The sequence below is a fragment of the Ictalurus punctatus genome, chromosome 3, assembly GCF_001660625.3.
Source record: "Ictalurus punctatus breed USDA103 chromosome 3, Coco_2.0, whole genome shotgun sequence".
Lineage (NCBI taxonomy): Eukaryota > Metazoa > Chordata > Actinopteri > Siluriformes > Ictaluridae > Ictalurus > Ictalurus punctatus.
This window is the reverse complement of record NC_030418.2, coordinates 21130422-21155399: the sequence shown is the minus strand read 5'-3', so window position 1 is coordinate 21155399 and position 24978 is coordinate 21130422. Positions and strand designations below refer to the sequence as shown.

Below are 24978 nucleotides of genomic sequence, written 5' to 3'. Positions count from 1 at the left end.
ACAATCTCCAGTCAATGAAACGTCCACAAAACCAGATGCAAACAAAGAGGGAACAAATCAATACTAATCATTTCACAACGTTGCCCTCAGAGGAAATGAAACATCGTCCTGTGTTTTCCTATGTCATCAATATTCTGCCATAAAAATCCAACCCATCTGACTGACGTGTGAGACGGATCTATGAAAAACAAAGGATTGAAATAGCAAGCGGAGGCAGATGTACCCAAGGGTGTGTAACTGGACTTTAAAAATATTTTAAAAATATAGCGGCACAGAAACAGAAACACTAGCCTGAAGAAGAAAACAGATATTAGCAAGATGTCTGTTAATCATTGAGATAATGAGAGATAAATTGTATTTACAGAGTATTATCTGCTGTGCTGAAGTGCATGGCAGAATTCTGATTAACTTATGCAGTTTCCCAGGACTGAACAAGATGCACACACTTTATGGCAAGACAGAAACAGGCCATGTACTGTTGCAAAGACATTACTTGAACTAATCGACAGTGGTATTTAGAGAAATACTGTTAATCAGTAGGATATATTTTAAAAATGTTTTTTTCTTCTTCATATAATTCTACACATAATAGCCTGTGTGGAAGTTGAACACCAAAGTAATTAGAAACCTGCAGACTATTTGGCGTGTATTTATCCTGCCTTTCAATATGAGATATTGAGTTAGATATGAGGAAGGAGAGAGTCTGTTTAGCAAAAGCATAAACTGTAAAAACAATAGGAACTTTTAAACACCGAGGGTGGATTTTAACAATGCAACAATTAAAGGCAATATGACAATGGACACTATCACAACGACAGCATAGGAGCTTTGGTAATGAGTGCACTAGTTCCACATAGAGAATATAACAGTAAAAAGTGTCTAACCACCTTATCTTCCTTCTTCTCCGGCATTGCAGGTACAGCAAATAAGATGCAGGAAAGAATAGGGGAGGATAGGGGAAAGAGTAAGAGCAAATGAAAGCAAATTAGCAGTGTAAATGAACATATTTTATATAGTATACAGTAGAAAACAACCTTGGCTAGCTAAAAAAAAATATATATATATGCATTTGTTCTGTCTTGTTAAGAGTAAACCACTCAAGTAATGTTTTTTTCATCACAATTAAATAATTAAATCAATTAAAACTAAAGAGCTTTTTGACAACTATCAATCATTTTTCCATCGCTACCAAGACAATGATTGTCATTTTGAGAGCTGATCACATAAATAAATTTGAAGGTATGTTGCCACCGAGAGCACACTGCAGGAATATGCAATTTCACAACTGAGAATTTCACAGTACATTTTACAATAACCAATTCCCAATGGTAACGAAAGAAAGTTCATGGATCAATAAAGATGGGAATATTTGGTTGTACACAGTGAATCTCGTTTCATATCCACCAAGTCAGGGACTAAAGAATAAACACACTGAAACACAAATACAAATAGTATTACAGAGCTGTACACGTCACACATCATAATCTCTGCTGTCACTCCCTCTTTCGCACAAACATACAGTATACACAAGAAGACAAAAAAAAACACAAGGCCGTGCTGCTCTGTTGTTTTATGTTCGTTCTCTAAGTGTCTGTGTCTGCTAACTGCAGACCTGTTGTCCATTGCAACCTCCAATAATGGAGCTATTAAGTGCATTTAATTGCTGTTAGCTACTGTTTCCTACTATACAGTCCGTCACGCTGAGTAGGTTCAGCTCTCTATGTTTAACCTTCAGGCATCCAGCGACTCCATTATCAAGCCAGCTACTCTCATTAATAGCACATGCCAGGACGACAAGAGAAACTGAGAATGCTCCTTTCGGCAAAGCTAACCTTCAGGCTGCTCCCATCCATAAGCAGGATGCATGCTATCATCCCAGATCACATTAAGGACTCCTGACTCTATATCACCCATAAACAAGGACAAGTGAACATCTGAAAATCACCGTACTAACACATTCTCAATAAACTACCACTTATGCCATTATTCTTTACTTCATTTAAACAAGCTCTGAAAAACATATTAAAAAATGCATATTGACCATTTTAACCTATGATCTGTGGCTTTTTTTTAATTACAGCTAACACTTGTTGCACTCCAGCCCCAGTTACTGTAAATATATATCCTTCATTGATGAGCTAATCCCATAGTTCAAAGCTATCTGTTTTGTTGACTTCCAACACTAGGTTCATTATGGAAGCACACTAATTAAGGCTTTGGAATTGGGGACAGAAGCTTTAGGGAATAAAAAGGTAAGGAGGTAAATATCATGCTCTGGGAGGGAGCCACTGTTTCTGGGGATTCCCTGCCAGTGGCACTGAGACCCCCTGTAGAGATGAGGCGTCAGCCAGGGCCTCCCAGCAAGGGCATTCAGTGACCCCCTGGTGGCCAAGGCCCTGATCTCCTCTGACTAATTCCTAATTAACCTTTCCACCTGGCTCACACTTCTTCCAGTTCCTCTGCTTAAATGTCCTCACATCAGGAGGTAAGACACAAGTAGTGGATAAACCTCACACAGGTGTAAGCAGAAACAAGCGAGCAACAAGAGCACAGCTTCAATTTACAGACAGAAATATGACATGCAGTTTGGAGATTTAAAATGTTGAACATGTGACAGATACAGAGATTCAAACAGCAGCTAGGAAAATGCTAAGAAAGCGGTTCAGCTCCATTCAGCAGAAGGACCAGTAGAAACTGAGGGCACTCACACTGTTGGAGCGCAGAGAGACCCTTCCTCCACAGCGGGCACAGAACTTGGTCTGGCAGTAGGAACAGAGGTTTCCACAGCCGTCGGCAAACTTTGTCTTGTGGCAAATGCCACAGGTGGGTGCATCATCCTTGTGCTGGCCTTGCTGCCTCTGCTGAGGCTCCTGCGCTATCCGCCGCACCTGCTCCTTATAGCTAGCAAACTGCTGGTGCATACTGAAGAGAGGAGAGTAGAGGAGAGGCGCGGAGAGGAGAGAAGAGGAGAGGAGCAGAGAGGAGAGAGGAGGAGAGGAGCAGAGAGGAGTGGTGAGGAGCATAGAGGAATGGGGAGGAGAGGAGAGGAGCAGAGAGGAGTGTAGAGGAGATGAGAGGAGTGGAAAGAAGAGGAGTGGAGCAGAGAGGAGATAAGAGAAGAGGAGAGGAGCAGAGAGGCGTGGAGAGGAGAGGAAAGGAGCAGAGAGGAACGGGGAGGAGAGGAGAGGAGCAGAGGAGTGTAGAGGAGAGGAGAGGAGCGGAGAGAAGAAATTAAATGAAAAAAAAAGAAAGAAAAAGAAAAAAATTAAAAGAAGGAAAAAGAGAGGAGACAAAACGAAACAGGTGTGGACAGGTGTAGAGGGAAGCGAGAAGGAGAAAGAAGTAAAGGAGATGAGAAGGGACAAGATATATGAACAAAGAAAGAGAAAAGGAGGGCACAAAGACGAGAATAGAGAGTAAAAGTTTAGCAATTAGAAAAAAATATATAAAATTTTCCACTTAAGGATGCACATTTTTATAAACACTCAGCTCAACTTTAGTCCTACTGTAGTTTTAGAATCAATTCCTTATTATAAAATCCTGCTGTACTGGATCTATACTTCAGCATTCATTCATTCATTCATTCAGTATGCAAGTAGTTAAGCCAAACTTTCAGATAATTTTATTCCTGGGAAATAAATCTCTTACTATCTTGATCAAGAGAAGCGCAGAGTTAAATATGTTCCGGTCAAAGGGATGTGATCCAGTTGTCATGCTGGAAAAAAAAGCTGCTAATGCTCATACATTAGTGCTGATGGAGCTGATGAGCTGCCAGATTGGTGCTGAGGCTGAAGGAAATGTGAGATTTTAGAGGACAGGCCTGATACAACAATCTCCAGTGAAAAATCAATAGAACATGGTGATGCCACTGAACCGTGTTCCTCACAGTGCTGTTCCTTCCTCTTTACTCCACTATGCGTCTCTGTCTCTCTCACCCACACACCCCCAACCCCCCCCACACACTCACTCCAAAACCTCACATTTCTGAGGAGACTGAAAGAACAAAATACTCACCAAGATTGCAGTAATATGAACTTTTCTATCATTTAAATAATTGATAATAATACTACAGTGTCAATTTAAATCAAATGAATCCCCAAAATCACTAAAAGAATTAGAGCAATATTGACAATACTGGCAACCAATACACAACTTTTAGCAGCAATACAGCTCATCAGAGTCGAACTTTACTCACGCTGGATATGTCTTCATCACAGATTCCTCATTATCTTAAATAATCCATAAGGAGTGTTTACTAAAGGTAACACAGGAACGTTTGGTAAGCCATGCAGCACTGCCCCAGAGAGAGGAAGAAAAATTCTCATCAACCCCCCACCACTCCACGCCTCCTTTAGACCTCACACTGATTTTCCTCCCCCTGTATGCCCCCGACCATCACTGCCTGCAGGTCAAAGGTCAGGAAAAGGGCAACTAACAGTGACATCACTTGCTCATTGTCAGCTGCTGGTGAGGTGTTGAAAGACTAGGAACCATGCTGATATACTTAAAAATGAATGAGAGAGATACTTTTTTACCTGTGCTTAACAAGCAACATTAATGACTGAGCTGCTTAAAAAAAGCACAAATTCTACCATAAATTTTAGTACAATAACACATTATGGAAAGCAGAGCGATAAGCATCACGTCTTCCACAAAAAAGGACACAGTAAAGCTCTCTGTACTCTCTACAGGAAACAATTTTCAGGAAATGAAGCCAGGCGCAACACAGGGTTTCCCAAATGAAAATGAAGGGTTTTGTGTGTACACACAATATCCATTTCCACATTACACTTAACTTCCTCTATATTCTGTCTCTCTCACACTCTTTATTCTCCTTCTGTCTCTATCTCTGTTTGAACCCCCCACCCCTCCTCACCCCACCACCTTTTAAACAAGAATAAAAATAACCCTTTTGTGAAATGCAAATCAGGCCCAGTGTCTACAAGACTTGGCAAGCAAATCGCACAGGAATACTGCATTAGCATAGAACTTGGCGTAATTAAGGTATGCAGAAGGCCTAATTAGCGTGGCAAAGAGGAGGAACGTGAAGGAGAGTCGGCCTGGAGATGAGCGACATAAGACGGGTTTTTCCTCTCCTTGACTTAACCGCAGATTTCTGAGGCGACTAAAGCTCAAGCAACTAAACAAATTATTTAACATTAAAGGACATTCTGATGAAGTTAGTTTTAATATTTACACATTTAAAAAATATTTTTGGCAACATAAAAATGAATAGTTATGGACATTCTGTGAAATAGTATATGTGAAAAATACACTATATGGCCAAATGTATGTGGACACTTGAAAATCACACCCAAATTTGGGTCTTCCCCAAACTGTTTTCGTAAAATTGTAAAGAATGTCTTTACATGCAATGCTCTAGCATCACAATTTCCCTTAACTGGAACTAAAGGGTCAAAACCGGCTGTTGCATGACAATGCCCCTGTGCACAAAAGCACGGTTGGTGTGGAAGAACTCGAGTGGCTTGCACAGAGCCCTGACCTCGACCCCACTGAACACCTTTGAGATGTACTGGAATGATGTCTACATCCCAGAGCTCCTCACCCAACATCAGTGCCTGACCTCACTAATGCTCTTGTGGCTGAATGATCACAAATCCCCACAACTATGCTCCAAATCTAGAGGGAAGCTTTCCCAGAAGGGTTATTATAACAGCAAAGGAGGAACTAAATCTAGAGTGGGATGTTCAGCAAGCACATATGGGTCTGATGATCTGGTGTCCACAAACGTTCGGACATATAATATACGAGTCTTTTTTTTTTGCCTCCAAATGCTTATTTTAAAAATATTAATATGCAAAAATATTACAACTGTAATTCCATTCTTTTACAAACACAAAGGTGCTTGGTAGAAATAGAATAACATTAAAATTCTAAAACATCTTGCTTAAGTTCCTGTAAAGCTGCTTTCTGACAATGGCCAGTGTTAAACGTCCTATAAAAATAAATATAAGTGGAGGCCAACTGTTACAATACACTTTCATTTTCACTTTGTATTTTATATTAAAATATAGTAATACCTATGCACATACTCAGTAACAACACAAACAGATAATGTTTGTTTTAATTTGATTATGTCTTTATGTTTGTATCATTCATAGGAAATGTTTTGATACATAGGTTTATCCACATTTGTTTTATATGCACATGGATGTTAATGGTAAGCTATGTTCAGTTTAAATATTGAATAATTATTATCAAAACTCTACATCTGATTATTAAAGTCTGATTATTGGTGAGTGAGGTGTAAAGTTGTATAGTTGCCCACAAGGCCAACTACGTTTAAATATGCACTTATTCTGTAATTTAAAAAAAATTTAAAAAACGTTGTGTATCAATTGTGTTACTTAGCCAATGCTATTAAGGAAATTGGATGAAAATTTAGTTGTTTGCTTGTTTTTTGTCTTTTTTTCCGCACAAAAAAGTGAAAGCATTTTAAGTAAGTTTAGCTTTCTTAGTCTCATAGATACAGTACAAAAAGGTCAGATTCTAGTCATGTCTTGGATGATCCACTAGATATAAGACAGATGGATAATTGTGCAGTTTATTTTTTTAATTTTTGGCCCAACTGCTCCTTTAAGCAGGTGTCTGCCAGCACGGATGCAAATGCATACGGAGGCTGGAGCATAAAATATAACCTACATGGCATACACAGTGCTCTCAGTGATGCAGGCTTAGATTTGACCTACATGCAGGAACATACATCAGACTCCCTCTGTTCCCAACACAGGTGTAAATTCACCCTTTTTGTTCTACATCTGTTGAGAATACGAGAACAGTTAGAGTCTGTGAGGCTTAACATAAATTCAACATGATTTACATTTGATGCTGGGATAATGTTTTGTAGGTTATGCTGGAGCCATTACTCTATTCCACCAGCCCTTCTTAATATATCCAGACACATAGAGTACAGCAAGCCATTTCATAAAGCCACTTTCTGCTCAATGATATCCACTTCATGCTTTGGCAGCCAACTAATGATAAAGTCTTGCCCTGCTTGCAGGAGGTTGACCTATATAACTAAGTGCTCCTCTGGGGTGAATACTTCATCGGCTCACAGAAAAGCAACAGGTCTGAACTACAGCAAGCCCAGGCTTATCCCACACTGTCTAACAAATCCACTGGGCCGGACCAATTTCGTTATAGCTGACGTGTTCAAGTGCTCTTCCTCCTGCAGTGTTCAGGTCTCCTAGCAATATTAAGAATATGAACATAAAGGATTTCTTTGATCATTTTATTGCTAAATAAGAGATTTACCATGTTCTCTCTCTTTTTTACCCCAAAATAGAATTAACATTTTAGACTGTATGCAATCAAATATGACTAAAATCTCTTACAAACTTAATTTACACAAATTTCACTTAAGCACTGAATGTCTATGTTCCATTTACAGCATCAGTGTACTTCCTTGCATGCAGTGCTTTTTCTGGTCCTGAACAAATCCATCTAAGTTTTCCCAGGCAGTACTTGCCACTTTCTTAACTGAAACACTTTCACAAGACTATTCAACTAAAATTACTAAAGGTCCAGTTCCATACAATTATTTGATTACAGAGTTCCAGATAATAGGAAACAGTTAACTTTTTAATGCAATAATTAGTAGTTTACAAGGCGTAACTACCAGAGTTGGGTGTAACGCGTTACAAAGGAACGTCTTACTGTATTTTAATTATTTTTTCTGACAACGCAGTAATGTAACGCATTACATTTTAAATTTATATCATTTGATTACAGTTATTGATGTCAATAAAATTACATTACTTGCATTACAAATTTATTGTTAAGAAAATAGTATTAAGTAAAATGCATTTTTAAAATAAATCACATTTTGTGTGGATGCAAGGGGCATAATCTGGCCTGGGGCTGTAGTGCCGAAGATTTTCACTTTAGCCCCGAATAATGATCCACTTGGAGCGGTTTGTCGCTAGGTATTTGAACGTCAGTAAAAGAAGACCGCCTGTAATTTTATATCTTCAGTGAACTGAGGCGAGACAAATCAGACAGGATTTACAGGAAAATACGTGGAAACACTTGTGAATTATTGGCTGACAGTCTCTCAATTCTGCCAAACGCTAGCTCACAGCCAGTGTGAGGAAAAATGGTTATGTGCCGATTCGTTGTTTTTTTTAAACCAGCAAAGGGATTGAAACTGAAACAGTAACATCCTCTCATGCTGAGCAGGAAAAGAAGGGGTGTACATATCTATGTGAGTTCCAGTTATGTGAACATTGTAATATTCATGGATTGTGCCTGTTACTGATGAAAGCCACTAAATAGCATTGTTTTAAGTGTTATGTGACGAATACTGTGCAAGGAGTAATGAAGAACACTACCACATGTTGAAATGGGAAGAGAAAATAAAACAGACATTCTGAGATTGTTCGAAGTATTTTATGTGAATTATTGAACAAAACAAACATTACATGAGCAGAGCATAAGGAAAGACAATGCACTTTGCATAGCACTGTAGCAGCCTCTCCTTGACTAGCGACACCAAACTAGCCTAGTTAGAAAAGTTTTATATTTTATCAATTCAAACAGTGACAACACCCGAGGCAGATTTTATGATAAATCCAACTTTTTTTGTAGCATATTTTTGTAGGTTTGTAGGTAAAAACAATACTCTGCGAAAAATAATAGTAAGCTCTTTAAATTCATTGGCTAGTTTAGACAAGGAAAGAATGTTAAAAATAAAGATTGAGATTTTCTCCCTAAAACTAGCCACAGATTCTGAAATCTAGATGAAGTGGGGGAAAAGGGAAATGGCTCCTCTCAGTGGGGCCAAATTTCTTAACTCAAACAGTTATTTGGAAATTGATGTATCAATGCATGTGGAAATTCATCATATAATAATGTCAAACGTGTCAAGAAAGCTTCAAGGAAAAATTTCACTCTCTGGCAATTTAGAAATGATGCTTTTTGCCAGGAGAGGTAGCCAAACACTTAACTGAGCTCTAAAGGTGAGCATTTTACAATAATAATAATAATAATAATAGAATGAGAGTTGCTATTGTTGTTGTTGTTGTTGTTGTTATTGCTAAATTTGACATTTCATGCTTCCCTTGGAATAAGTAAGCATAACAATGAGCTTCAAAGAAAATGCATTTGAGTGAAGCCGAGAAAGAAACGAGCATCAGACACATTGCTGTCTGAGTAGGAAGACCTCTGAAAAGCTGCTCTTCCTCCAAAACCAACAAACCTGAGGTACAGTAACTAATGATATAACTACATTTGTTTTATCCAGCAGTCTACAATAGTAAGATAGTTTTCATAAGGTACGCTCAACATTAAAACATCCTGACCTGAATGAGAAACATTACTTTTAAAAATAAAAGATAAAGAACCTAAGCTAATAAAAAAAAAAAGCCTATACATCCAAAACACAGACTCACAATCATTAGTGAGTTAAAGATGCCCCCTGCCCACCTTTCCCTTAGTTTTCACTTAATACTTTTTGGTTTCTATCAGGTTTCTAGAGCATCCAGGCGCTACAAGTGGCCCAAGGACTGCCCTCAACCAATGTTCTTTATTTTGTTCAGCTTGGTTCACTTTGCCAGTGTATTACTTCTGCTCCCTCAGATCAGGCAATCAAGCATGAGAGTGAGTGGATGTATCGTGTGGTTCCATATGGCACCAGCAGCACATAGATGAACTGGCTCGACTGTGTCTCTCCTCCACCAGAACTCCCCCACTGAGGGTAATATTCACTGCCCAACCCCCCCACTAAGCCCACACATCAACCAATGCCAGTTCTCCGCTCTATTTCTGTTATTTATAATGTATCATTGTAATCTATTATTCTAAAAATGTTCTCTGTTTAATGGAAATCACATGATGCTTGTTCTGTTTAAGATCTTCTGGGTCGTTGTCCTGCTTTTATGCTTTATGTTTTGCTTTCACTGTCTCTGTTAAGAGTCATAAATCATGATCTTTTATATCAGTGCTAGTCACCCATAGCCATTTCAGAAGCCAAGAAATAAAAGGAGGAGAAAAAGTTATGTAACACATAAACCACTGTCAATCATAATTTATAAAAGTAGGCACATAACGTATGGATACATAACAATAACTGCTCACAGATGATTATTACAATCTATACAAGTAGGCAACAGGCCTTAACTGATTATCACAAAGTCAATAAATGTGAAAGGCTACAAACAGCCATCTGCTGAATATCCAAGTCAAACTACAGATCATTTTACAGCATAGATCTGTAGAGAAAGTTCAGTTCTTATCACTTTGTGGGATATTGAGTTCTGTGAGGAACTTGTTGTGGAAATCCACCTATAAGAATTTAAAGTGACAGAACTCAGGCAAAACACGTATTATTATATTAACAAGATTTTCGAGAACCGAGAAGCACTCTGTGACATGTCAAGAAGACTTTTGTTGAGGCTTCGTTATGCTGACTCAGACTCAATATCAAAGTCACATGTATCATGTGCCTTGTTACAAAAACAGGATCTCACACTTGGAAAAAGAGGGTTTAAAAGTGCTTACATGTCCAAACAGAGGATAGATAAGTTAAAATAAGTCTGAGTCACTCTGTCTTCAAACAGTGTCATAAGTAGAAGACGGGAACAGAACAACACTCATGGTTCTTGAGTCAAACAATTTATTAAGAACGTACTAATTGTGAACTTCTGTATTGTCAGGTAATATATTATTTCTAAGTAAATACTGATTCATTGTAGTTATTGATTATAAGTCAAGTTTATCACCACATTCCTCCCTTTTGAACATTTATTCAACATTAGCATTCTGGTAAGCATCCTCATAATCACCAGGTAAAGGAAACAGGTCAGTATATTCTTCATCCTCGCGATTAGCACGAGAAAGAAGGTGTACATACTGAGAATTCAGAGCTTTTATGATTACTATTAGTATATATAGGGTGCTTTGGTGGTGCTGCTACAAAGATTTGAATTATGGAATATTGTCAGAAAGCACACAGTTTAAAGGACTATTTGACCCAAAAACTGACTGACTGACTGAATGGATGAATGAACTGTAAAAAAGTATGTATAAATTTGCTTATTTAGTTGCTGCTTTTATGCAAAGCAGATTACAATTAACAGTGGGATACAACGGAACAGCCGAGGGCTAATGGCCTTGCTCAGGGACCCAACTGTGGCAGTGTGGGGTTGATGGGATTTGAACTCACAGCCTTCACCACTGGGGCACCACTAACCAAAATAAATATAACTAAAGACTTGCAGGTTAAATACCACTGTCTATACAGTACTGTGCAAAATTATTTTCAAATTTTTAACCTTAAAATGTTTATTTTATGTCTGTCACGAGTTCCCCTTTAAGCAGCGCGCTGTGGCGCATGTGAGCGCGCATGCACGAGCAGGTGCGCAAGCACCTGCTTTTCCCTTGTGGACAATCGTGACATGTCTACACGTGCATTTGTTTATGTTTCTGTTATGTCTCCTCCCCGTTCTGTCATTGGCTACTGTTTCATGTGTGTCTGAATTGCCCTCAGCCGTCAGCTATTACGATGCTGAGTAAGTTTGTATATATAACGCGCGCCTCCCAGCACACAGCGTGGAATATTAGATAGAATAGCATAGAGAAGTTTAGTTTAGACTCAATTCGTTACCATAGTTATTCATAGTCCTAGTTTATGTCCATGTTAGGTTCCTTGTTAAAGTTAGTTAGGTTAAACATTAGATTTAGTCCACGCTGGTTTCTCCGCTACCAGTCCCTCGCTGTTGTTTATGTTTCATGTTTGGTATATCGACCCTGTATCCCGTGACCGCGACTTTTATCCCTGCCTTGTCCAGTTTATGCCTGTTTTCCGATCGTCTGACCTTTGCATGTTTTGGATTACGTTTATGGATTACGATTTGTATTTTCCTGCCTGTGTCTCTCCTAAATAAAACCTGTTCAAACTGCGTTTGCATCCGTCATATCTCCGTTACTTCACGAATCGTGACAGAGACAGTGGATCAGATTCTTGGTATCCAGGTCTTGTGGTCCGGCCCGTGACTGGGTGGAGCAGCTGGTGAGCACTGGCTCCTCTGCCCTCCAGGATGTCACTCAATTTGCAGAACTTTTTATGGAGGAGTTCATGCAGCCAGGGCAGCTTCATGGCCTGGATTTACTGGGGTGGAGAGTCAATGGACAGCCCCAGCCTGACCTGCCATTTAACCTCTATTATGAGGGGATTGACAGGTCGGCCTCCACCGATCTGCTTCAGGTTCCAGAGAACGTGGTGGAGGTGGCACCGACATGCATGTCTGAGGGCTGCAGGAGGGAGACCAACCTGCAAAAAACTGGGTCTCCAGAAAGCATTTTACTGCTCTCATGAATGCTTCAAGAGCAGCTGGCAGGAGCATAAGAAACTCTACCAGAGAGCCCGTGCAGAGATCCAGCCCGGGGTCAACAGGGTGACCTCGGAGCTCAAGTCGGAGGTCTCAGCACCCGAGCCCAAGCCGGAGGTGAACCTGGCGACCTCAGTGCTCGAACCTGAGACCCACACGGTGGGCTCACCTGCCGAGCTCCTGCTAGAGGTCAACAGGGAGGCCCCAGCATCAGAGCCCCAGCCGGAGGTTAACCTGGCGACCTCAGAGCTTGAACCTGAGACCCACGAGGTGGGCTCACCTGCCGAGCTCCAGCCAGAGGTCAACAGGGAGGCCCCAGCCTCAGAGCTCCAGCCTGAAGTTCAGGAGGGGGTCTCAGCTCCACAGCTCCACTGCAAAGCCCAGTTACTGTCCCAAGTGTCTGTTAACCTGGACAACCAAGCCCTGCTCAAGCCCAAGTCTACTGACACGGCTGATCAAGTTCTGCTCAAAACTGAGTATACCGACATGGCCGACCACGTTCGGCTCAAGCCCGAGTCTACTAACACGTACAGCCAAGCCCTGCTCCCGTCCGAGTCGGCCGACACGACCGACCAAGCCCTGCTCCCGTCCGAGTCGGCCGACATGGCCGACCAAGCCCTGCTCCCGTCCGAGTCGGCCGACACGGCCGACCAAGTTCTGCTCACGCCCGAGTCTGCCGACACGGCTGACCAAGTTCTGCTCACGCCCGAGTCTGCCGACACTGACGACCAAGTTCTGCTCACGCCAGAGTCTGCTGACACTGACAGCCAGGTTCTGCTCACGCCCGAGTCTGCTGACACTGACAGCCAGGTTCTGCTCACGTCCATGTCTGCTGACATGCACAACCAAGTGTCTGTTGAAACAAACAACCGAGCTCTGCTCATGTTCCTGTCTGATGACCTGACCCACCAAGTTATGCTCACGCCAGAGTCAGAAGAACCGTTCGACCAAGTTCTGCTCACTCCCGAGTCTGCTGACACGCACAGCCAAGTTCTGCTCACGCCCGAGTCTGCTGACATGCACAGCCAAGTTCTGCTCACGCCCGAGTCTGCTGACACGGCCACCCAAGATCCGCCCATGGCCAAGGTTCAACTGGTGACCTCAGAGCCTCAGCCTCCCTGGTCGGCCGAGGTCGTCGCTCAGCCTCCCTGCTCGGCCGAGGTCGTCGCTCAGCCTCCTTGCTCGGCCGAGGTCGTCCCTCAGCCTTCCTGCTCCATGGCGAACATCGTTCCCCCCTCCTGCTTCGAGGAGACCCACGCTCCTCTCCCTGGCCTCACAGAGACCCATGCTCCTCTCCCTGGCCTCACAGAGACCCACACTCCTCTCCCTGGCCTTACAGGGGACTTCGCTCCGCTTTCCTGCTCCGCCGAGGACGTCGCTCAGCCTGTCTGCCCGGCTGTGGTCATCGCTCTGTTTCCCTGTTCAGCCGAGGATGTCGCTCTGCTTTCATGCTCCGCCGAGGACGTCACTCTGCCTTCATGCTCCGCTGAGGACTTCGCTCAGCCTGTCTGCCCGGCTGTGGTTGTCGCTCTGCCTACTTGTTCAGCCGGGGACATCGCTCCGCTTTCATGGTCCGACGAGGACGTTGCGCTGCTTCCCTGCTCTGCTGAGTACAGCGCTCTGTTTCCCTGTTCAGCTGAGGACGTCGCTCTACTTTCCTGCTCCGCCGAGGACGTCGCTCTGCCTTCATGCTCCGCTGAGGACGTCGCTCAGCCTGCCTGCCCAGCTGTGGTCGTCGCTCTGCCTTCATGCACCGCCGAGGACTTCACTCAGCCTGTCTGCCTGGCTGTGGTCGTCGCGCTGTTTCCTTGTTCAGCCAAGGACGTCGCTCTGCTTTCCTGCTCTGCCGAGGACATCGCTCTACCTTCATGCTCCGCCGAGGACTTCGCTCAGCCTGTCTGCCCGGCTGTGGTTGTCGCTCTGCCTACCTGTTCAGCTGGGGACGTCGCTCCGATTTCATGCTCCGACGAGGATGTCGCCCTGTTTTCTTGCTCTGCTGTGTACGTCGCTCTGCTTTTTTGTTTCGCCAAGAAGGCCGTGCGGTCTCCAGGCTCAGCTTGGGACATTCTGCCCAGGGGGGCCACCAATGGAGGTGGATGTTTCATGGCATTTGTTTGTTTCTGTTATGTCTCCTCCCTGTTCTGTCATTGGCTATTGTTTCATGTGTGTCTGAATTGCCCTCAGCCGTCAGCTATTACGATGCTGAGTAGGTTTGTATATATACCGCGCGCCTCCCAGCACGGAATATTAGATAGAATAGCATAGAGAAGTTTAGTTTAGACTCGATTTGTTACCATAGTTATTCATAGTCCAAGTTTATGTCCATGTTAGGTTCCTTGTTAAAGTTAGTTAGGTTAAACATTAGATTTAGTCCACGCTGGTTTCTCCCCGTGACCACGACTTTGATCCCTGCCTTGTCCAGTTTATGCCTATTTGCAGATCGTCTGACTTTCGCATGTTTTGGATTACGTTTATGGATTACGATTTGTATTTTCCTGCCTGTGTCTCTCCTAAATAAAACCTGTTCAAACTGCGTTTGCATCTGTCATATCTCCGTTACGTCACGAATCGTGACAATGTCTGCATTCATGTGCCAGTAGAAAGTGTCAAAATTTAAATGTCCAATTAAAATGTTAAAAATTATTAGAAAATTATTTTTTGAAAATTCTTTTCAAAAGGAAAAATAGAAATTATTAAACTTCTGTGCCCTTGTTTTGCATTTGCTTATGAAAATGAAGTGAAACAAAAAATATATATCTCTTTTATGTCAAATGGATTATTAAACCCATGTAAATTCTTTAAACAAACGTAAAACATATTCTGGTAAAAACCCAAAGTTAGTGATTTTGTGACTAAAAGTGATTTTATTTCTTGTGTGTGTGTGTGTGTGTGTGTGTGTGTGTGTATATATATATATATATATATATATATATATATATATATATATATATATATATATATATATATAAAATCAACTGATTTTCTACAGCTTTTCTGTCTATTGTTATGTACACTCTAGTTATCTAGTTATACAGTACACAGTATAGAGCATTACACATTTCCAGCTTCCCTGTAATATTATTGGTTGTCAGCTTGAAAACAGGGCAAAGTGTGCAATATAATATTTAATGCAAATCATAAATATAGAGCTCTAAAAAACAGAAGAAAAAAAAAAAAAACCTCGGAAAGCCTTAGTTTGCAGTATGGCATGCACTGCCTCCTGAATATAAAAGAATGTCAAGCACTGAGTCCACACCATACATCATCACTGACAATATTAGGCAATATGGAAATGCTACAGAGGTCACATGTTCAGTATGGAGGGCAGAAAATTTGGGATGTTGCACATGTCACATGATGAAGGGAGACTCCCACAGGACAGGTAGGGAGGTGTGAGTGTGCAGCAGTGCCCTCATTATGCCAAGCTGATACAGCCATGCAGTGCCGGGGGAGTAATGCTCCTTCCTCTCTTCATCTAAGGAGGGTCTCTCTTAAAGCTGTACTAACACTGTCCAATAAATACCTCCGGCACAGTTCAACATCAAAATAGACAGAGAGTTCCTCAAAAACTTTCTTTGTCTCTCTTGTTCTTTCTATCTAAAATTGCTCATGACAGTTTGCTCTTATACAGGCTAAAAGAATGTCTTTGTTAAACTAATACTCAAAAGTTTCCAAAGTCCCCAAAGAAAGAAAAGGAGATAAACTTTGTCCATTATCTCTAATATTTGCTGATTGTGCTACTTAGGTATGCTCAGAAGGGTGGCCTGAATAAAGGTATGCATACACATCCTGAAATATTTTTCCCCATGACTTCTGACGTGTTACTGGTTCCATGGAGAGATGTTTATTGTGCCAGGCAACACACAGGTACTAAATACACACATACTAAAATAATATTTCCACAGGATTCGCCCACTGATGTTCAGAACTCTGTGTGAATACCTTGAGAATTCATGGTTGGTTCTGCAAGATTTTCCTGTTTTGTCTTTGTTGTGGTAACCTTTGCAATTATGCAAATGTCACAAATATGTCAAATTTTCATTTAATCAAACTGAATTTGACAAGAGTTTCACACTGGCTTGTTACTCTTATTATAAGTGCCATTTGCAATGTTTGTAGTGATTCTATATCTGTACTAAACATATAAGTACACATTCGTGATGCGATGGATGCAGTGCATCTGGCTGGTTGCTACATGTCAGGCTTCTAAAACAAACATCCACAACATACAACACCGTGCAAAAATATTAGGTAATCTAGAAATGCTAGATAAATGCACAGTTAAATAAACTACTCAAATGTGCCCCAGGGAACTTCAAACACAAGTCAAACACAGTTTTAACAGAGGGGGTGGGAGTTAGTGGGTGGGCATGTCAATGTTAACATTATAATTCGCCTTGCAGGCAAAAGAGGGCTATTATTGAGTCAGAGTAAAACAAAACACTCTAATAATTAGTGCACATGTGTAGCTGCAAGTCACAATAGAAAGCCTGCATTATTAATTCAGTCAGAGCTGATGGGTTTGTTTTAGTGGAAGTTTTCATATACAGTACATCACATGCTGTCATGTCATCAAGACCCAACTTTAAAAAGATGTCTGGCAGCAGACAGAGGTGATGATCGCAAGCTAGTTGGCTAATGTTAGCTAGATAGTGAAAAGACAGACACGGAGAACACAAATTGGATAACAGCTCACATGGATAACACAGATTTGATTAATAAAAGAACATACACTGGAAACAAAAAGGTACTGGGTCAGTGTGAATTTTCTCCACACCAGAAGCAGCTCAAGGGGTAGGACAACATTAATAACAATATAGCCTCAAATAAAATTAGTTCAGGAGGCTACCACACTTGACTTTATGCCATAGGCTACTTTAGAGTGAATGTTTAGAGTAACCCTGTACTAGGCAGTTGATCGTCGACATAATACTGTATAGTCATCCGGCTTACAGTCTAGCAGCTCATTTGGAGCAGTTTTAGACCAACGAAGGTTCAACTGTGTTTGTTACAGCAGATGTGCATCCTGTGAGTGAGACAGAGTAGAGCTAAGATCATTAACCAGGGCTGCCAGACACATTTTACTAAATTTTTCCCACAGTCTTTGCATCACCATAGTGCACACATATTTCTGATGTAGAAACATTAATCCCTCCATAATCCATCTTTCTGTCTTCCAATCGTTGCAATATACCTTACAAAAGAAATGGTTATGTACATCATAGTCACACTTTCTGCATTTTATTTACTAACAAGTTTTTTATTAAACAAGACCTTAGTGGCCGTTGAGTATTTCTAAACTAGCCCAGCCTTGCAACCCCTATAACTTTTCCATGTGCTGCTCCTCTCCTGAGCATGGGACAGCGAGATTTCTGCCCCAGAGTTGTAGCTTCCATTTTGACAACTAGGTGCAATAATAACTCTATGGAAGATATTTGCACCTATAAAGCTGATTGGTCAGCCAAAAAAGGTAATTACTATTTCAACGGAATTTAAAATGTATGGAGATGTGAATAAGGACTTGTATTAGCGGCTGATATAAATGGTGCCCCTGTGGACTGTCCACCACTGTTCCACACTGACTTTTAGCGACCTACATAAAGTTAGCTGGAGAAAAAGGACAACAGGCTTAGACCCTATGTTGATGACTAAATGCAAAGATTTTTGGACATAGTGAATTTTTTATTTGTTTATTTGAGGTTTTAGCTCAATGGCTACTCCTCTCACCTAAATTCTCAAGGATAAGCCAAAATGTTTTAAGTGGAATGACTTAGCATAGCTCTCCCAAATCCATGATGGTCCCATTGAATCTCTGCCTGAACAAACCATTATCCCACCAACCTGCATTATAGCCTCCATTCACTGAGAGATTATGAAATTGGTAAGATTCAGAACAACGAGCCCACGCCTCAAAAATGCTCTCCTTACAGTTTGTCCCTCAAATCATGTGGGAACAATGAAATAGGTAAACAACAAATTCTCAATAAATAATGATGCCTTGTCAATTATATACACAGTCAAAAACATCTCATCATCTGCCCACAGTTCTACTGGAACCACTGCCCATACCAAAACCACTCCAACCACACACACAGGTCATCAGAGAACGCTTTTTGATTGCCTGTCTTGTTGTGCTTCTTCCAAAACTTTCCACTGCCATGGAAAAAAGTTATCTACAGGGTGGTCTTTTGGTATTACTATACAATGGAGAACGCTGTGTCAGATAGGGGGTGCTATCTAGTTCCCATTGTTTAGAAAGGCTTTTACCATCCATTATCCATACCCTGAATGCTACGCAGGGTCACGGGGGAGCCTGGAGCCTATCCCAGGGAACTTGGGGCACAAGGCAGGGGATACCCTGGACAGGGTGCCAACCCAATGCAGAGCACACACTTTCATACACCCATTCACACACTAGGGACAAGCCTACATGTCTTTGGACTGGTGGATGAAAGCGAATAACCTGGAGGAAAAACCTGAAACATGGAGAGAACATGCAAACTCTGTGCACACAGGGCAGAGGCGGAATTCAAACTCTCAACCCTAGGCAAATGTGCTAACCGTGCCCCCAGTCTTTTAACAAGAACTAAAAATAAGCATCAGCCTTTCATCAGGATACCACAGATGATCATAGTGTAGGAACAACCAGCAAGACTGGATCTGTTCTCTGCAATGGGGTGAATATGCACAAACTTGAGGCTCACCACACTTCACTGTGTTCCTGCGGATCAGTTTCGATTATTTCCATGGTCTAGAGAGCTGTCAGAGGTCCTCACTCCCAATGAATAGATGAGGAGATCCAGACAAACATGAGAGACAGCAAACATCTGGTTGTAACAAGTAGTATGACACCTGAAATTCCCCAAGCAGACCGCTGGTACCAACTCATTCAGTTACACATTTTGCCATAGCAGACAAACAGCTTGAGTGTAAAATAAGTAATTATCTTTGCTATCTCCTTCATGCATTAAACATGTCTATACTGGACAGTGTTTGCAACTCCGTCTGCATGGATTATGTAAATAACCTGCTCTCCACATGGAACCACACCCTGCACCTTAGCCTGGTGCGTTACAGCAGAACAAGCAGTCATACGTTTGCTACAACATTTACAGCATATACAACATCTCTCTCATTACTTAAATCGATGATTCCTTACACCAAATATCTGAATTTTGAAAACCATGATGTATATTAGCTTAGAGTCAGAAAAGAGTTCATTGACCATACTGGATATAAACAACACCTGATTAGGCAGTGCTCCATTAATAATGAATTGAGCTAGGTTTTAAATTTGAGTGAGAAATTATGATTATTAAATGTACAGGGTTTGCACTTGAAGAACTGCCATCATTATTGAAAGCAAGAGAATGAGTGCAAGAGAAAGAACAAGTGATAGTGAGCGTGAGCAGAAGATAAGTGTGTGAGAAAGCAAGAGCAAGAATGATCAGAGTCCAGCTTTTACACAGCCATCCACTTGAGTGGCCACTTGGCTCTGTCAATAGCACAACTCATTGCTCTTCCTTTAAAACAGTGTCAGTGACACATAAGCTTTAGTCAGCCAAGGCTTCAGTTAACAAACCCAATGATAACATTCCACCTAACACACCTGTCTGCCTTTACACTTGCTAGCAAAAGCAGCATGATGCGTTCATTAGGAATATATGTCGATGTACATGCTAAGTTGTGTCCTTTTAACACTACACGAATTTCCGTTTCCAAAAGAGCAGAATGGAGGAGTGTGGCAGAGTGAGCGAGGAAAAGGAGTGGAAAGAGACAGATGGAGTGTGTGAGCAGTGGTGGCAGCAGCAGAGCTACAGTAAGTGGGTACCAGGCTCCCAAGACAATGCTGTCCATATGGTCTGGCAGTGCATTTACACACCTCAACCATCAGAAACCAGCAGAGGCTTCAACCTGACGCTCAGAACTAAAACACACTCTACTATCTAGCATGGTGCTTGCTAAGCATACACACACCATGCCTTACAGTTCACAGACAAAACAAAACACAAACTAACAAACATGATACCTAACCAAGAACAGGAGCAATCATAAAGAAACAGATGGAATGAAATATAGACATATTTTTAATGTAGAACAGCAATTGAACTAACCCAGGGCTTGAAAAGGAACTTAATACTAACTCACAAGCCACTGTGGCTAGTTGTTTTCCAAGTTTAATAGTTAGTCAGCATTTCAACTAGCCAGAATCTTGCCACCCAAAATGTAACAGTATACATTTCAAAGTTATAAAATGTTAATTAATTCAATTATTATATATTGTCGTAACAAATATACACTAACCAGTTCCTGCAGTGGCACTGTGTATATGAGTGCATAGTTTTCAATCATGCTGATCTGAATGCTGAATTCATAAATTACATAATAGCTAGCATACTAATTTATACTACCAACCTAGTGAATGCAACATAGTTGAGACAAACCTGCTGGATAATGCTAGTTTTCATATTATTTTTCTAGAAAGTATAGATTGTGTTTTAGCTCATGCATCATTCGTTGTTACTTGTAGTTAGCCATTCTCATGAAGCAACCTCATGAACAGCTGTTAATGTAGTTTTTAGCATATCTTCATGGCGTTCCATGAAGATTTAAGTAATATGTAAATGATTAAATTTACTGATAAATATTACATTTATCAGTAAATTTAAAATATCACAAAAGCCTTCTCATTAACATCCACCAGTTGAATTGTCAAATTATTTTTTTATTTCTCTCATTTTTTTTTTATTGTTTCTATATATGTTCGATTTAAGATACTCAATGACCAGCATTACATGATAACAGAATTTCAATATAAATACACCTGTAGATGGAAGGCAGAGAGCACATACATAAACAAACAGCTTCAAGAAGACCAAAGAGTTATCAGAACAAGTCCAGGTGTCATATCACATCAAACCAATGACTACAATTCCCATCCTGCACTGCGGCCCAAACATGGCCGTCATGGACCGCAATTCCCAGAACACACCTTCATTCTAATCTCATACTCCTGCATCCAATTTACACTTACAAGCACACCACACATATAAGAGACTGTTCAAACACATAGTCTTTGTGAAGTATTAAGCTCAATTGCTTAGTCTCTGTCATTATTCCAAGCTTCATATCGTGTTTGCTTTTCAGATTCTTGACTTTGTTTGCTCTGTTGACCTCGATTTTCTGCCTTAGCTAGTTTAGCCTGTTTGCCTGATCATTTGACCCTTGCCTGCCTATGTACATTGATTTCACTCTGATCCTTTGGACTTCTTGCTGTTTGATTAAACTGCCATACCTGTACTTGCTTCCGTTTCAGCGTCCCTTGCGTGACACCAGGACAACATTTACAAAAAGTATCAATCGGAGTTTGCCTATAAAAAATATATCCTATACTTTGAACATGCCATGGAGCACCATTAATTTAATTATTTAGAAATAAAGATAATATTGCACAACTGAGACCTAAACAAGGCCATCCAACAAATGTCAGTAACCAGGTAAGGATGACATTAGTCAGAGAAACAAACTCATGACATTCATGACATACACTCACTGTCCACTTTATTGGGAACATCTATACAACTGCACATTCATGCAGTTATCTAATCAGCTAATCATGTGGCAGCAGTGCAATGCAAAAACAAAAACATACAGGTCAAGCGCTTCAATAAATGTTCACATCAAACATCAGAATGAAGTGTGATCACTGTGACTTTGAAGATTGCATGGATGTTGGTACCAGAATGGCTGGTGTGGATAAATTCACACATTTAAAATCTGTATACCGTGTTTATACATTTCTGTAAAGCTGCTTTGAGACAATGTCCATTATAAAAAGCACTATAACAAATAAAATTGAATTGAATTGAAATGAATATAATCCCAGTGGGGGCGCACGGTGGCTTAGTGGTTAGCACGTTCGCTTCACACGTCCGGGGTTCGATTCCTGCCGGGGTCATGTGTGGGCGGAGTTTGCATGTTCTCCTCGTGCTGCGGGGGTTTCCTCCGGGTACACCGGTTTCCTCCCCCCAGTCCAAAGACATGCATGGTAGGCTGATTGCCGTGTCTAAAGTGTCCGCATTGTATGAATGGGTGTGTGAGTGGTTATGTGATTGTGCCCTGCGATAGACTGGCACCCTGTCCAGGGTGTACCCTGCCTTGTGCCCGATGCTCCCTGAGATAGGCTCCTGGTTCCCCCGCGACCCTAAAGAAGGACTAAGTGGTAGAAGATGGATGGATGGATGGATGGATGGATTTATGGATAATCCCAGCGAGTGTATAATCCCAATTAGGTCCATTTCAGCTCCAGGTTGTAACGCTACAAAATGTGGAAAAGTTCTTGTGGTGTGTATACTTATGCAAAGCACTGTATATATGTACTGAGACCTGTGTAGCTCAGCCTACCTCCCTTTTCAGTCTGGCTCTGATCAAGAGACACAGGCTCATGTAGCTACAGGAGTGGGCTTTTAAAGCAGAGAAGACTAAACACATCTAGCAAACACTAAAAATACTCTGTGAAAAGAGGCATTGTAGGTGGAGAGTGAAAAATGACGAAGATTTCAGCTCGGTTGGGCCGGGCTTTGCCACCCTTCACTGTGAGAGAGACTGAGATCTGAGATTATTTTGTGATGTGTTTCTTTAAACTGTTAGTGTTTCAGTCCTCCATTTCTGTGATGACCTTTTACTTTTTTTTTGCTTGTTTGTTATGATCATGCTATTCTTGCCCCAAATATTTACTGCATGCGTCAAACAAATGTATTGCTTGCATGTCGGTTTGTATGACTCTATACGCAATCAAAAATAAAATCCTGTGCTTTTTAGCATCCCCCATATACATATACAACTATAGTCTGTAGTATGTTTACATGAGAAAAGTCATGCTGTCCCTTAATCCCTGTAGCTATAATTGACCTCCAAACAAAGAATACAATGATGAAAAACAAATGAGATGTAAAACAAAGGCATCAAGCCAGACAAAAACATGCCATACAAATAAAAACAGACATGGACTTTGGGAGCTCTTCCACAGTTGAGGGCACCATGGATACAGCCCTTAAGCACACTGTGCTTCCCATCTCCTCCAACCAGTGTGCGGTTGTCACCCAAGTCTTCCCAGGAGGCAATATGGCAATCCACAGGAGCACGTATGAAATATATGAAATACAGACAAGGCTTGCAGAGGGAGTCTCCAGACCTCAATAGCATTTCCCATTGCTTGTGTAAAGTGAGTACCCACCAGTACAGGAAACACAAATGTCACTCTGGACACTGATCCAGAAATAGAAATTTCTAATCAACAGTATACCGTTGATTTTTTCCCCCTCCTCAAAGATCCCACAATCTATCATTTCCATGCATACTGTGAGAGTGTACATGACAGGGTATTCTGTATTAGCAAAATGAGTACTTCTTTAAAATGAAAATCCCTGGAGAGCCATAGCAAAATGCCTGATTATTAAACAATCATGCTGGAAGGCAATAGGAGTACCTCTGACACGCTTAATATCTCCCACAACCCTCCCTCTGTGTGCATCTCTCTACCCTCCATTTCTCTGAAGGTCTCCCTCACACTCATCAACTCAAACATAAGTGGCTCTCCCAATCAGTTCCAACTGACTCACGTTATACGCTGTTAGAATTACACATATTTTATACTCAAACCAAAGTGCAATAGTTCATCTAAAATATACTCTTGTAAAAGAGGCTTCAACATATTTACTTGCATTAAGGTACACACAAATAAATTTAATTAAACACTAAAATTACAGTAAATATAAATTAAGGCAATATAACTTTGAAATAATATGTTAATTGCAAGAGCAGCGAAATGGCCCATGAGTAAAAAGTAAAGATTCTTCTACGTTTCTTAGTTTAAAGTAAGGATTAAGTATAAGATAATCCACACTTAAGTACAGTAATAACGTTGCAGACTAGGCAACAATATAATTCCGTTAAATCTGTGCCAGTATTTGTTTACATGTATGTCAGCCCTGTCATATTTAGTAATCTTGGTCTTGGGATGTTTGTGAGTTTGTCTATCCACAAGCAGGTGTCTGCTGATCATGTGAATGTGGGATGCAACTACAAATACAGTGGAGTATAAGAGTTATGTGAGGGTAGGACAGTCATCAATACTGAAACAGCTCTGACTGCCAGTAAATCTCTGCTCGTCTGACACAATCCCCTGCCTCCGTGAAAGATCTTCCTCGAGATAGAAAGGACTCAAGGGAACAAGGGAAACGCGTAAAAGAAAAATGAAGAAGTAGGATGCACATCGATCTGGAAGAGCGGACTAAAGCCAAGCCATTTGGACATGCTGTAAATGTGTGTTTATCACACTTAGCACTGTGCACTGTACAAAACATCCATAAATAGACGTGATAGACCTGAGGTCTCTCCATCTCTCTAAATCATCTAAGTCTTAGCTAAATCTCACTCTTTACTGACTACAGAGCTGCCTCACTGATACCACGGCATCATGTTATATAATAAAGGAGGTTACACTCGTTTAGTTTAGGCTTCTTTTGCTTTCTCACTTGCACACACACATTAAACTATATAGACATAATAAGCATTAGCCTTGAGAGACAGCAACTTTTCAGAGCTTTCCAGAATTACAAAACGGGCT

The 24978-nt window shown here is 41.1% G+C and overlaps 1 protein-coding gene across 4 annotated transcripts in view; it reads right to left on the bottom strand.

Moving 5' to 3' along the window:
- The window catches only part of LOC108263499 (regulating synaptic membrane exocytosis protein 1), an 83444-nt gene that overhangs the window by 48227 nt on the left and 10239 nt on the right, over positions 1-24978 (bottom strand). For all 4 annotated transcript variants that reach the window (XM_017464347.3, XM_053679740.1, XM_053679741.1 and 1 more), the window contains exon 3: positions 2709-2922. In XM_017464347.3, coding sequence (XP_017319836.1) covers positions 2709-2922 — 214 coding nt within the window. The remainder of the gene's footprint in view (positions 1-2708; positions 2923-24978) is intronic.